The sequence below is a fragment of the Branchiostoma belcheri genome, unplaced genomic scaffold, assembly GCF_001625305.1.
Source record: "Branchiostoma belcheri isolate BF01 breed outbred unplaced genomic scaffold, Haploidv18h27 scaffold5, whole genome shotgun sequence".
Taxonomy (NCBI): domain Eukaryota; kingdom Metazoa; phylum Chordata; class Leptocardii; order Amphioxiformes; family Branchiostomatidae; genus Branchiostoma; species Branchiostoma belcheri.
This window is the reverse complement of record NW_017804131.1, coordinates 7,273,858-7,287,608: the sequence shown is the minus strand read 5'-3', so window position 1 is coordinate 7,287,608 and position 13,751 is coordinate 7,273,858. Positions and strand designations below refer to the sequence as shown.

The 13,751-nt window shown below is 41.2% G+C and overlaps 1 protein-coding gene across 2 annotated transcripts in view; it reads left to right on the top strand.

The window, feature by feature from the left end:
- Positions 1 to 13,751, top strand: part of LOC109479998 (sushi, von Willebrand factor type A, EGF and pentraxin domain-containing protein 1-like) — a 45,844-nt gene that overhangs the window by 8,840 nt on the left and 23,253 nt on the right. For both annotated transcript variants that reach the window (XM_019782096.1, XM_019782097.1), the window contains exons 7-18: positions 1,879 to 1,972; positions 2,340 to 2,431; positions 2,888 to 3,024; positions 3,607 to 3,670; positions 4,352 to 4,540; positions 6,124 to 6,390; positions 9,289 to 9,528; positions 10,182 to 10,382; positions 10,929 to 11,075; positions 11,889 to 12,070; positions 12,878 to 12,982; positions 13,386 to 13,557. In XM_019782096.1, coding sequence (XP_019637655.1) covers positions 1,879 to 1,972; positions 2,340 to 2,431; positions 2,888 to 3,024; positions 3,607 to 3,670; positions 4,352 to 4,540; positions 6,124 to 6,390; positions 9,289 to 9,528; positions 10,182 to 10,382; positions 10,929 to 11,075; positions 11,889 to 12,070; positions 12,878 to 12,982; positions 13,386 to 13,557 — 1,890 coding nt within the window. The remainder of the gene's footprint in view (positions 1 to 1,878; positions 1,973 to 2,339; positions 2,432 to 2,887; positions 3,025 to 3,606; positions 3,671 to 4,351; positions 4,541 to 6,123; positions 6,391 to 9,288; positions 9,529 to 10,181; positions 10,383 to 10,928; positions 11,076 to 11,888; positions 12,071 to 12,877; positions 12,983 to 13,385; positions 13,558 to 13,751) is intronic.

Sequence of the window (13,751 nt, the reverse complement as noted above, 5' to 3'; positions counted from 1 at the left end):
TAACCTAGCGGGACTTGATTTTTGTGTTGGTAAACGTGTCTGATTTATTAGAAAAGATGAGATCTATGCATGTTCTAGATATGTGATTGCCATTGGTCTGCGCTATTCTTGTCGCCTGATTAACTAATTGTTGCATGTTGAGTGCGGACGATTCCAAGTGGAGTTTTCCCCTCAGGGGACAGCTGGTATCAGACCAGTTGATGTTAAAGTCCCCTAAAACTAAGACTTCCTGGTCGCCATGTGTTGCTGTGTCAAGCATTTGTGTGATTTTGTGTAGATAGTCAATTTTGGCGTTCGGTGGTCTGTAAATACATCCTACTGAAATGGGCTTGACAAAGGGTAGATGTATCTGTAACCAAATTGCTTCGATTTCTGGTTGTTCTAGTTCAGATTTACATTTGTATGGTATGCTATCTTTGATGTATAGAGCGACGCCCCCACCTTTGTTGTTACGGTCCCTTCTTACCAGGGTATAGCCAGCTACGCTTAGCGTTCCATTACAAATTCTGTCATCGAGGTGCGTCTCTGTTATGGCTAAAATGTGCAGATTGTTAGAGCATAATAAGTCTGTGATATCATGCACTTTATTCCTTAGGCTATTTATGTTAATGTGGCCGACGTGAAGTCCTTTACTAATAAGACCTAGATCTATCGGGCCAGGGTTGGAGTGAATATCACCTGACAGCAGCAGAACTATCGTATACGTAGCCAGCAGTGTTGATACGTCGGTTGAGGTGCGAGTCTGTGTACGTTGCGTCGATCGACCTCCATTCAGGGTGATGTTGCTGATCGCATGCATACCAGCTGAGCCGAGCGCCGGGGGATGCTCAGGTGCGGACTGCCAGCTGCAGGTAATCAGGGCGAGCCTATCTTCCGCTTGCGAAGGTAGCTGCCGATGGCGCGACTTTGGAATTACAGCTATAACTACCACTGCCACTAGCAGTGAATAACATCTAACAAGATCTAACACTGTTTTTAACGATACCATGGTGACTCCAGGAAGATTCGTATAAGAATACTGTCCACTTTGCGTAACTTATAACAATAACTCAATTCATTGGTCGTTAACAGTTTGGCGCCATTTTGGCTTATTCGGAATCCTAAATTGTATCCTATAATATCAGCTCTTCTAATCTACAGTTTGCTTGTCCACAAAATTATCTACTACCTGAAGTAGTTATCAGCTGTCTACGACCCTCTATATGTGCAATCGGTAAGGGCTATTGTTCAACACACTGACGCACGTCGGAAGACACCATCCATGCTTCTTCGCCACGGCACAAGTAACACGGGGGTTTTCTGGCTTATTTTTGCCTTTGGTTAGCAATTTGAGAAGGGGTAAAGTGACTGTTGAAAACAGTATGCTTTGGCCAACATAGAAAACGTAAAACGAAAGTCAAAACTGAAATAATACTTGCGTTGGGGAATAAAATTGACGGAGTCGAAGCGAAGGGTGTCTCACCGTCGCGGATGACCTCTGACCTGAGAAACAACATGAGAAGATATCTATAAACTCAGAGCTAAAATACCACAATAACATGTACTGCATATCGTCTAAACAGGCTTTAGTACATATACAGTCTATTGTGGTCTAGATAATGTTGATGGTAAGTAACATGGATGTTTTAACAGAAACTTTTAGATCATTTGTCGTTAGGTTGGTCAACTGTCACTGTCATAACAGGTGCATTAGAAAAGATGTATCTTATATTGAAGTTACCATTATTGGAGTGTCATAATGGCATTGCATAGAATGGGCATGTCAAAGAATGAGGCATTAAACTCGCTAATCACCGAAAGTAACCTATATCAGCACCCGTCTCTCTTGATGATGCAATGTGATGGGATGATTTTAACCCATGTTACTTTGTTGAACAGCTGTTCGCTGTGATCCCAGACTGGAGGCTCCTGATGGAGGAACCGTGCAGCCAGCAAACTGTAACAACGAGTATCTCACCACGTGCCAATTCCAGTAAGAATCACTTACAAAGTTACTGTCTTTCTTTAGTACAGTTGTAGCGTTTTCCTTATCAAGGAAAGTGAAAAATAAGCAAAAGTTGGTTTCGGCTGTATACATGAATGTGTGTACGCTTTATATACATGTAACTGAAATTCAAGCTACACCTTTGTCACCATGTTGGCGTCGCTCACTCGGCGGCTTATTCAGGGGTTAAAGGTCACTGAACAGGCATTATGTCACCAGAAACACTACAAGGTGACTCATGACTTTTTATCAATCCCGTAAAATGGCCTTCGTAAAACATCACATTTACATAGAAGTGAAACACCATACCATGGAGTAGAATTAGACAGTGGATTATGTATTGTGTTTTTCTTAGATGTAACTACGGATACAAAATGTTGAGTGGAACACCGGAAAGAACGTGTCACGCCAACAAGACCTGGAGTGGAGCCCCCGTTATCTGTCAGAGTACGTACAAACACTTTTCTTCAACCTTATCTTGAAAGTTCATTTGTGTTGGTAGAACTCATTATGAGGCAAGTTTAAACTGTAATTTCCAACACAACAAATTGGACTCACCCAAATTTCCAACAACCTGCAACCTATGATCCACTGCTCACGAAGTCACTTGTGTTATCTGCGTGACGTCACGGAAGCGGTGGATTGTTCATTCCTTGACAAAGACTGGAGTTGTACAGTCGAAAATTTGGGTATGTCCGATTCGTTGTGTTGAACATTGCAGTTTAAACTTGCTTCATAACGTTTCTTCAACGATAATATTATCTCTTGATGCGATAGCTGATTTTGGGGAGGGGGGTCGTCCTGTTGAACATCTTATTTAGATATTTGTCAATAGTGACATGTGTCTGGCTTTTTCTGTTGTAATGTTTATTTGTTTTGTTTGTTTGTTTTTTATTTATTTAGAAATAGAGTGTGCAGGTCTGGCGGTGCCGTCAGACGGTCAAAGGGCATGTGTGACGTCAGACGGTCAACAGGCGACTGGAACATATCCTTATGAAACCACTTGTACATTCACCTGTAACAAAGGATACACCTTACAGGTACGTGCCCATGCGTTGTTTATACGTCTGGGTCTGTCTGTCTCTTTGTCTCCCTCTGTCTCTGTCTCTCTATCTCTGTCTGTCTCTCTGTCTGTCTCTGTCTGTCTCTCTGTCTCTATCTCTCTGTCTGTCTCTGTCTGTCACTGTCTGTCTCTCTGTCTCTCTGTCTGTCTCTGTCTGTCTCTCTGTCTCTCTCTCTCTCTGTCTCTCTCTCTCTCTCTGTGTGTGTCTCTCTCTCTGTCTCTCTCTCTCTCTCTGAAATCTCCAATTTCCTGTGCGTTTCTTTGTCGGGTGACATCGTACACATACCGGCCAATAATGCAGAAATAATACTGCTTTTGTATACGATATGTTTGTTAATGTATGCACGTGTCTGGTGCATCAGTAGTACAGTGCACGTGTTTGGAAGTAAGGTTAGCTGTCTAGTAAGAGGCCTGATATTCTTTGAAGTCGATAAGGTATTAAGACCTGGATAACGTTTTTCTTATGTACTATGTACATTGTACATCCATTAATGACCCTCAACAGAGTCAATTTTAATGTTATCTTACTGAGTATTCAATGCTTTTCTCTATATGCTAGGGGAGCAGTGTGCGGAAGTGCTTACAAGAAGGAAAGTGGGACGGCACAGAGGCAAAATGTCTCGGTATGTCACATAATAGATTCAGTTTAATTTCAGTAGGAAATTAAAGGCGACTTAGGGATAAGTTCTGTTCCTGTATATTATATTTGCTTTCAATAGAAATCATTTTGATGGTCCAATTGAGGCCTTTGCTGCTTTACTTTGAATACATTTGACGTGTTTATTGTTAGAAAATACACAAGGAAGCTACAACTATGTTGATATTTTAGTACATTTTCTGAAGCCGGACAAAATTGGCGTCTGTAAAAATGCAGGACATTGCAGTTCAAGGTTTTAAGTGATTATAAATTCATAAAATTACGCCTATTGTCGAAAAATAAAGTCTGCTTTTTTACTTAAGCAGCAAGTTTAAACTGTAATTTCCAACACAACAAAAATTGGACTCACCCAAATTTTCGACTGTACAACTCCAGTCTTTGTCAAGGAATGAACAATCCACCGCTTCCGTGACGTCACGTGGGTAACACACGTGACTCCGTGAGCAGTGGATCATAGGTTGCAGAAAGTCTGTGGCGCCCCCCGTCTCTGTTGAGGGATGGTTGTAACGCCCTGATGTAGGTGGTCTCTTAAATCCCTCGTGCAAAGAAGTCCGGTTCTGAGTCCAGGATTCTTACTTTGTCCAGTGAGACTGAATGACCAGGCGATTCTATGCTTTTTTACTTATTTATCTCTTTTTCTTGCCAGTTAAAAAGTGTGACGCCTTACCGATGGTGGTAAACGCCACCGTGAGTCCGTCCTCCTGTGTTAGTGAGGCCCAGAAGTTTGACACGGCCTGTCAGTTCACCTGCCAAGATGGCTACAGGATGGACGGAACTGCCAACAGAGTTTGTCAGGAAGACGGCAGCTGGTCCAACCAACAACCATCGTGTATAGGTACGTACTGACTGGTATATACCAGATAACTATCAAAGGGGTGCTAGTGTAATGGAAATAAAAAGAAACCTACAGTGGGGGTCGATGGAAGAAAGATGTAGAATGTCCAGACTGTGCATGATGTACAAAATGACTTATAAACTGGTGTACGTACCAACCTCTAAGTATCTGATACCAGCCCAGAAAAGAACGAGAAACAGTTCTTATCAACCAAGAATTGAGGTGTTCAAAAACTCGTATTTTCCCAGAACTATCGTAGACTGGAACTCGTTGCCACCAAGCACAGTAAGGGTATCATCACTAGAAAGCTTTATACAACTCTTGCAATTAAATGAGCAAAGTGTAACAAGTCGTTCGGTGTGGTATAGCTAGCTGCGAAGCTGGTGTGTTACGCCGAAGGGCGGTTATACCGGCTTTACTGATACAGATACAGATACTAGAAAGGCCAATATTTGCTTTGGAGCAAATACAGCGATGGGTTCACCACATTTTACGACATGGCAGGGAAAGAATGAGAAACACAAGGGAAAACAATGATTTACATTGATATAACTATAATATGAAGTAACATACAACTAAAACAACAGTTGGATAGCTATTCCCTACTTTATTGGTTAGGATTTTTAATTGCATAATGCAAACTGTTGATTTTCAAAATAAAAAAAAACGTTCATGCCCCGCATTCCAATGCTGGAGCAGAAAAGCTTGAAATACCTACCAAAACACTTGAATAAAGACATACTGTCAGTATGGAAATGCTCTGTGCAGGTGTTAATCAAGTTAAATCCCAACAGCCAATCAGCAAGAAATGCTCTGTGCAGGTGGAAATGCTCTGTGCAGGTGTTAATCAAGTTAAATCCCAACAGCCAATCAGCAAGAAGTATAGAGGAAAGCTGCATGCCTATTGGTTGATGCCCTGCATTCCATTGTGATGACTCATGCCCAGACGTGGTAAACACGGCACACTAACACAGTAATACATTTGCTATAACACAGCCAAAAAACTCAAATAAAACCATTCTAAAAGCCTGTATTACAAAAATTTAAAAAACGCCTAAGGGTATTTGCCCACTGTACCTCCATACCAAATTTCAGGACCTTAGGCCCTAAAATGAAGAAGCTGAATCCATTTAAAAAATGGCAGGAGGAGAAGGAGAAGGAGAAGAAGAAACATCAGAAAAAGCAATATGGGTTCACCACCACTTTGTGGTGTGGTGAACCCATAATAAGTAGTTTAACATGTGTATAGAAAGTATTTGTCGATCAAGATTAGGCATTCGTGTAATGAGATGCACACGATAGCAGTCACTCTTGGTTCTACAAGTAATACCTGCATCATCAAAGGCTAATTCAGTACTAGCAAATACATTGTTATTTTCTAAGTGTAAAACTTTATGCTGAGGTCATAGTTCTAAACCGGGGCCCGGCCGAGCAGCTTTTGGGAACGAAAAGTACGATATAAAAGAGACGAAAAGTTAACGAAACTAATAATGAGTACATTTTGTGTTATTTTCATGATATGAATTGTTACACTCTTTTGTTGATGCACGGTCTGAAAATGTGACTTTCTCCACCAAACACAGATGAACAACCACCACGCCTGGTCATCGGCTGTCCAGCGGACATCGTGAACAGTACAGAAGAGGGTCAGAACTACCTGACTGTCGACTGGACCGTTCCTGCAGCTGTAGACAACTCGGGGAAGACACCCAAGATGACCGTGACGCCGGCTGGCATCAAACCTCCTCACAAGTTTCCCATCACAACTGGGCTGCCGACTGTCGTCACGTACACGTTCACTGATGACAGCGGCATGGAAAACACGTGTTCATTCGACGTAAAGGTCTTAGGTAGGTTATCTTTTTTTTTGCATCTCTTGTCTTTATTGACATGAGTATAGAATACATGTGTACATAGGTGATAAACCGTTACATCACATTCATCAATTTCTGTCTGTTTGAACACATCTTTCACTTAATTACCCTGACAAATTGTCTGATACCTTTACATTAATGGCAAAAGATGCAACTTGAAAGGCTTCGTAATCATAGGATAGAATTAAAGACATTTTGTCATTACTTAGCAATATTACTGTTGGTAGGTGCTAGGTTGTCTTTAAGAAATCCATTCAGATTCAGATTTTATTACCAATGACATAGCAGGTACAATATAAAATCAAAACCTGAATTGCGTCATTGCTTACAGATCCGCCTTTAAAATCCAAGTATAAAATTCACAATACATGATAAAATACAATCTAAAAGTCATATCAGGTATAAAGTGATATCAGGTAACCTATTTACCTGGTGAGAGCAGCAGACACGTACGTGTATGAGCGTGTGTTACAGGTCAGCTCAAACAAACTCAGTGCTAGGATTACAAGTACGAGAAGTTTTAACAATGTAATCTACGCACTACGTCCACAAGGGCATATGGAGTAAATTAGCCCCTAAGTACAACTATCCATTGCTTGTCTTAGCAATTAGGCCACACCGATTTAATTTTATGGATGACATCCTCTGAAGACCCCCAAACTAGTGCGCGCGGGCGAATAAAAAAAAATCCCGGCCCAAAATAAAAATGCTACTAAACCACAGGAATACAAGGCTGGTATTGTGAATTCGCGGCAGTTCGTAGCGACGTATACGACAAGCCGGCAAATGCTGGATTTTTTGCGGAATTTATTAATCGGTACTGTCCGTATGTACTGAGTTCTTGAGTCGTGGAGCTTCGGATTCGATAGCTTGGGTGCTCGGCTCCGTTTTGTCGCTGACTACCATGGACTACCCAGGCCTAGTGCCAGGCCAGAGCCTCCGTGGACGTGATCTTTTTTTTTTTTTTGAGGGCGACAGGCGAAAATCAATGCGCGCGTGGATGTCATCCATAAAATTAAATCGGTATGGCCTTAGATCGATCAAAAATTACTGCATGCACTTCTTGGTTTGTAGGTCGTAGAACACAGTCAACTGAAGTGTTGGAAGTTCTGGAAAGTCTCCAGGACGGTAGATGTGCCCTGAGGCACGGTTCTGGATACAAGTTGACCCTCCAGAACCGTGCCTGAGCATAGTGCAAAACTCGCTTGCAGTACAAAAAGAGATCGCTTTCTTTTTCCGGTGCAGTCCTCTGGAACTCACTTCCTCCCCATGTCAGAAATGCAAAAACACTCAGTGTCTTTAAGACCACCTTTATTTCACTCAGCAGTTAATATGCTTTCTTTGTTGTTAATTTTCAACTTTTGTTTATAGACATTGATATGCAAATTCAGTTCCATTATCATTTATATCATTTGTCATATTTATTTCGTTTGTTTTCTGTATTAGTCTGTTCCGTTTCTTTTATCATAACTACCTTTGGATTGTACTTAAGTTACCTTTTACTATGTTATGTTATGTTATGTTATGTTATGTTATGTTATGTTATGTTATGTTATGTTATGCTGTGCTGTGCTGTGCTGTGCTGTGCTGTGCTGTGCTGTGTTATGTTATGTTATGTTATGCTATGCTATGCTATGCTATGCTATGCTATGCTATGCTATGCTATGTTATGTTATGTTATGTTATGTTATGTTATGTTATGTTATGTTATGTTATGTTATGTTATGTTATGTATGACACAAGGAGCTTTGAAAAGCGCCACAATGGCGACATGCTAACCTGTATAAATAAATGAAATGGAATGAAATAGTTCAGGATAAAGAAGGCACGTACGGTTCTGGATTCAACAGTACTAGTGAGACTCGTCTAACTATTAAAGCAATACATGTCTTGATATGTTTCAATGAAACATCTTTCTCTCCAAAGCAAATACTCTGAAATCCTCGGCTAATAATGCGTTTCTTGTATCAATAGGTTGTTTCTGGGACTTACTTTAGCTTTAAAGGCATCCAGTGCAGTTTTTAGGGCTTGAAACCCGACTTTTCAAAGCCAATATTCTAGTCATAATCTACATACTGATTTGACACCACACTATACCAATGTATATTGACCCTCATGGAGAAAAAATTCCCAAAATGCTGTTGAAAAACGGTTCCTGGAGGGGCCCTTGGCTGATTTTTAGGGTGCCACCCGGAAAAGGACTCATCTTGGGGCTTGTTTCTGTAGTTTTCAATTCCCAAAGTATGAAATGCTGATTTAAATGTGCCAATGTGAAGTAAAATGTGTCAATATCACAAAGTTTGCCTTATTCAGAATATTTCTAGTTTTGCTGCCCTGGCATCGCATTGGATGTCTTAACTAAGGATATCAGGGCTTATGGTACAGATCAATATTGGAGAAATGCTATTTGTAACTAATTTTAGAACCTGCCATACCCAAACTTTACTGTAGAGCAGGCTTCAATGACTGGAACCCGTTGCTATTGCCTTCATCTTGAAAACATACTCCCTTCCGACCCACTCAACACAAATGACGCCACATTATGCACTTTACTTCTTACAGGTAGCCCCTCCCTCCCATACCCTACCAACTGCCGTATCTTTGATACTATGTTCAACTATATTCATCACTCTGGAAGATTTGACCAATCTCATCAATGCTATGCTATAGGTATTGGTGCGCCAGCCACTTTCATTTTATGTTTATGTTGTAGTTTATGTCATCTTATGTTTACATTATTTGTATTATGTTTTATGAGCAGCGGATTCACATAAGCACAACAAGTGCTTCCTATCTAATGCTCAAAAATCCATGTGAATAACATTAAAAAACGTTGCTAGCTTTTGATCCTTACGTTTTTACCTCTCTTCATAGACACAGAGGATCCCAAGCTCACTGAACATTGCTCCAATATCAAGATAGAAACAAAGGACGAGTCTGTAGGTGTGAACTGGACTGAGCCGGTTTTTACTGACAACTCCAAACAACCTGTGAGAGTGAACTGCGACAAGGACAGCGGGCAGCGCTTCTATTGGGGGACGACCTGGGTCACGTGTACAGCACGTGATACCCACGACAACTCCGCCGAGTGCCGTTTCTCCGTGGCAGTGACCCGTAAGAGAACATTTTATATACTTGCCTAATATTGAAAATTTTATCTTTCTTATGCGCTTTGATCATCCTGTATTATACAAACCCATTTAAAATTATAGTTTTAACATCACAAAGAAACGAGAAGAAGCCGAACCTCTGTATTAGAGTAGTTTTAGAGCTGTTTGTACTACAAACATGTATCCATTTCATCTTCACCTGTACTTAGCCAGATAGGGCATGAATGTACAATAAAGGTTATTATTATTATAACCAAATTGTTTTCACAAAGAGCTCTGAAATGATTGTTTTGTTGTAGTTCCTTTCTAGATGAGAAAACTCTTTGCCTTTCTGATAAATATAAATCCCCATGTGCGTGTGATGTAAGCTACATTGGTTTGCAAACTATCGTAAATCTAGTAAAGTAGGATTGAGGACAAAATATATGAACAAAAGTAAACGCAAAGTCGCCAGATAGATCAACAAAAGTATTTAGCATGAGAGCTTTAAGGTTAAATGAAGTTTAGTCTTTGTCCAAATTGCAACAATAACAACACATGGTGGAATACCAGATAAAAAATCCAGCTGATGCCGTGCTCCACACATCATAAAACACACAAATGAGGATATAACTTTACACATTCCTTGTTAATTTTTTGTGTATTTTGCATCTTTAGCTACAAGATGCCCCCATCAAGATCCACCAATCAACGGCGCTCTCTCATGCGACCGTTGGCTCTATGGCCAGTTCTGCAGTGTACAGTGTGAGGAACGATTTGATTTCTACACGGAACCGGCTCGTATGTATGTCTGTGGGTCCTCCGGACAATGGAGAACCGACCCGCCAGGCAAGGAGACCAAATGGCCAGACTGTTCATGTACGTATCTTTATTCTTTATTCAAAACAGCGATCAGCATAGCAGCAGTACATAAAAATTATATTATGGACCGCTGAATTGTGCTGATCTTACATAATACATAAAAATACAACGTAGGTACAGACAGAACATGCAGATTCACGACAATTACAATATGTACAACATATAAAACTAATTCTGCATTTGACTGTATTATCTGCATGTTCCATCTCATTATAGATTGGAAAAATATAGAAGAGAATTATACAGAAAAACAAGGCATCAGACATCAAACATCCAAAAAATATGTAGATTCTGTGTGATGGTGACTGTGTCCTCATTTTGATTATATCTACAGGTCTTTATTCATCGTGCAAGGGAAATAACACTAGATTTTATCTGTCAAGTTAGTCAGACCCATAGCACACTAGGCCTAAAGTTATCCATTGTGTAGGTCATGTAACGAAAAAAACCTGTGAAAGAGAGAGAGAGAGAAACGAAAAACAATTCCTCCATTTTGCATGTAGGTAAGACAACTAATCACCTCATGTCTTGTTTTTATTTCAGTGAAACGAATTCCAGGTTACTCCAAAGGAATTGAGTTCCAGTACTACGTCGGAGACTGTGAGGACGAGGAGACTCAGAAGCAAATCAAACAAAACTTTATCGACCTCTTCAACAGCACGGTGTTTGGGAGGTACGGCGGTTGTGTAGGTGAGATACCCTGAAAATTATGTATATGTATGTATGTATGTATGTATGTAATGCCATGCGTGCCCGTAGCCAGGAGGGTTCGGAAGAACCCCCCCACAAGGCTCAAAGGTCCACTTTTTATGTAAAGGCTCACTTTTTGGTCCACTTTTTATGTAAAGGTCCAAGATTTTTCTTGAAAAGATGGACTGGAATCGTAGAAAAACTGCTCCCTTGTCATTGAATAAAAATTTATCTCTGATTTTTTTTCTTGGAAATCCTCTCAAAAATGGACGAAATGCCATTTTAGAAGGTTCATTTTTCAAAATTCAAAATTCCCCTCAAGCAGTGGGAAGAACCCTCCATTCAAAATCCTGGCTACGGGCATGCCATGTTTTCCATGAATTTACCTGAATCTGGATTTTAATCCCCTGTCCCACATTCACGAATTTGGCCTGCCGAACACTAGCAGAACGCCCACCAACCATGGTTGTCGGCAGTAGGTCGGGAGGAAGGTTGGCAGGTGTTCTGCCAAGTTCGCTACTGTTCGTTGGCGCCCGCCGAATGTTTCAAAATGTTTAAACATTCTGGTGTTGATGTGAAGTTTGGCCATGGATGACTGATGTTTTGCTGGTCTTCGTAAGTAGGTGAGGGTGTGGTTGATAGTGACATTTGACTCAAAATGAACTCAAATTCGATTCGATTCGTATAGAAATGTCGACGTTGCCTAAGTCTGGTCAGACTGCTCCTGAACTGCTTGTTCAGCTGGTGTTCTGTGAAGGTTCTTAATGCGTGACATTAGCTATAGGTACATGGACTTGTCTTCGTTTCCACCAGGCAACGTGAATTGTAGCGTGGACAACGTGGCCGTGTTCTGTGGCGAGAAGGACGAAGACATCGTGGTGGACTGGGTTCCCGAGGAAGACGGGGGACTGGACGGACCTGCCAGGAAAAAACGATCGGTGAAGAGACGCGGCAGACTCATCACCATCCGCCTTTTCATCAAGACACAGTACAAGGTACCCCAAAAAGCAGTGACTCAAGCAACTGGATATGATTTTGGAAACGGTCAGACGTTTCAGCTAGTATCCACTAGCTTTCGTCAGTGACTGAGAGACCAGAGGGGAAATGCAGGTTTATAAGCACTAACTATTTATTGATATGTCTTTACTTTATTTCAATACCAATCAATAGTTAGTGCTTATAAACCTTCATTTCTCCTCTGGTCTCTCAGTCACTGACGAAAGCTAGTGGATACTAGCTGAAACGTCTGACCGTTTCCAAAATCATATCCAGTTGCTTGAGTAACTGCTTTTTGGCGTATTGTATTACCTGGATGTCTAACCTTCATCGAAGTACAAGGTACCGTTTGTGGGGTCGTGTGGCGTAGCGGCAGAGTGCTCGACTCGGAACCAAGAGGTCCCGGGTTCGAGTCCTGACATGCCACCGATCTTGTGCCCTTGGAAAAGGCACTTTACACGACTTTACTCACTGCACATAAGTATTGTATTGTCCCCTGTGTTGGTGGCGGCATTAGTATAAGTTGAAAAAAGTGTGCCGTCACCACGTCTTGTGATTACATGTTGCCATATCAAAAAAAAGGTACAGGTCCTAAAGGTTAAACAACTAAAAACATTAAGTCAATGATAAAACTATTTTCTTTCATATTTACTTCTAATGGCAGATACATGTTGTTAATTGCCTAATGCCAAAAATTCAGCATAGAGGGGGGACAGCAAAATAAAATCCAGGCATCCAGAAACTTAATAATGGCATATCAATATGTCATTATCTTTTACCTGTGATCTTTTGATTCTTGTTCACAGAACGCAGATCCTGTACAGGGAGAATCAAAGGAGGTTAAGAAGAAGATGAAACAACTAAAAGAAGACATGAACGAAATTGTGAAGAAGGCGAAAGAAGATGTTCGGGTAGGTCGAATTCCTCTTCTGGTTCACCATCGTTTTTATACACCAACTATACCATTGAGTGAATGAGTTTATTATAGTCCATTGCTATGCAAAATTTAATATATACTGTAACGTCATTTATGGATATGGAATAAGGAGGACTGCAATATAGCCTGACTAAATCTCCGCTCCTAGCGGCCGGCCCGGTATTACACCTAGTTCGGCCTAGTTCTCGCGAGAACACGAGACTAGCTCACTCTATGATCAAGATGTACAGTGGACATCGAAAATTTGGAGGTACGTACCTTACAAAAAGAGTCACTGAATAAGGCATATTCTACTAACTGATAATTCTACGTGGCTGGGATGAACCTCTTCAACGATACCCTTAGTCTCTGTTCTATTAACATGGGTTTGTTCCCAGACAGGACAGCTGGGTGACATGGCCCTGACCGCCGGCGGACGGCGGAGAGGTCAGATGCTGGCTCTTGCCCGAGTGAGCGGTTCGGCAGGAGAAGACGTGGGGATAATAGACCTGGACACGGACGCGGTTCTGAGCTGCGACAGAGGACAGATCCTGGAGGATAACCTTTGCGGTATGTTGGAAATTATGAGACGGTTAAGCCACCTGTGCAGGCTCCGGGGCGGGTGGGAATTTAGTAGCCTCTACCAGGCTGGAGGGCGCGGCTGGAAATAGTATAAATTGGCCAAACAGAGAGATAACAAACTGTAAACTGGATGGCTAAACTCCCTCGGCGTGTTATCTCTATTTGGCCAATTTCTACTATTT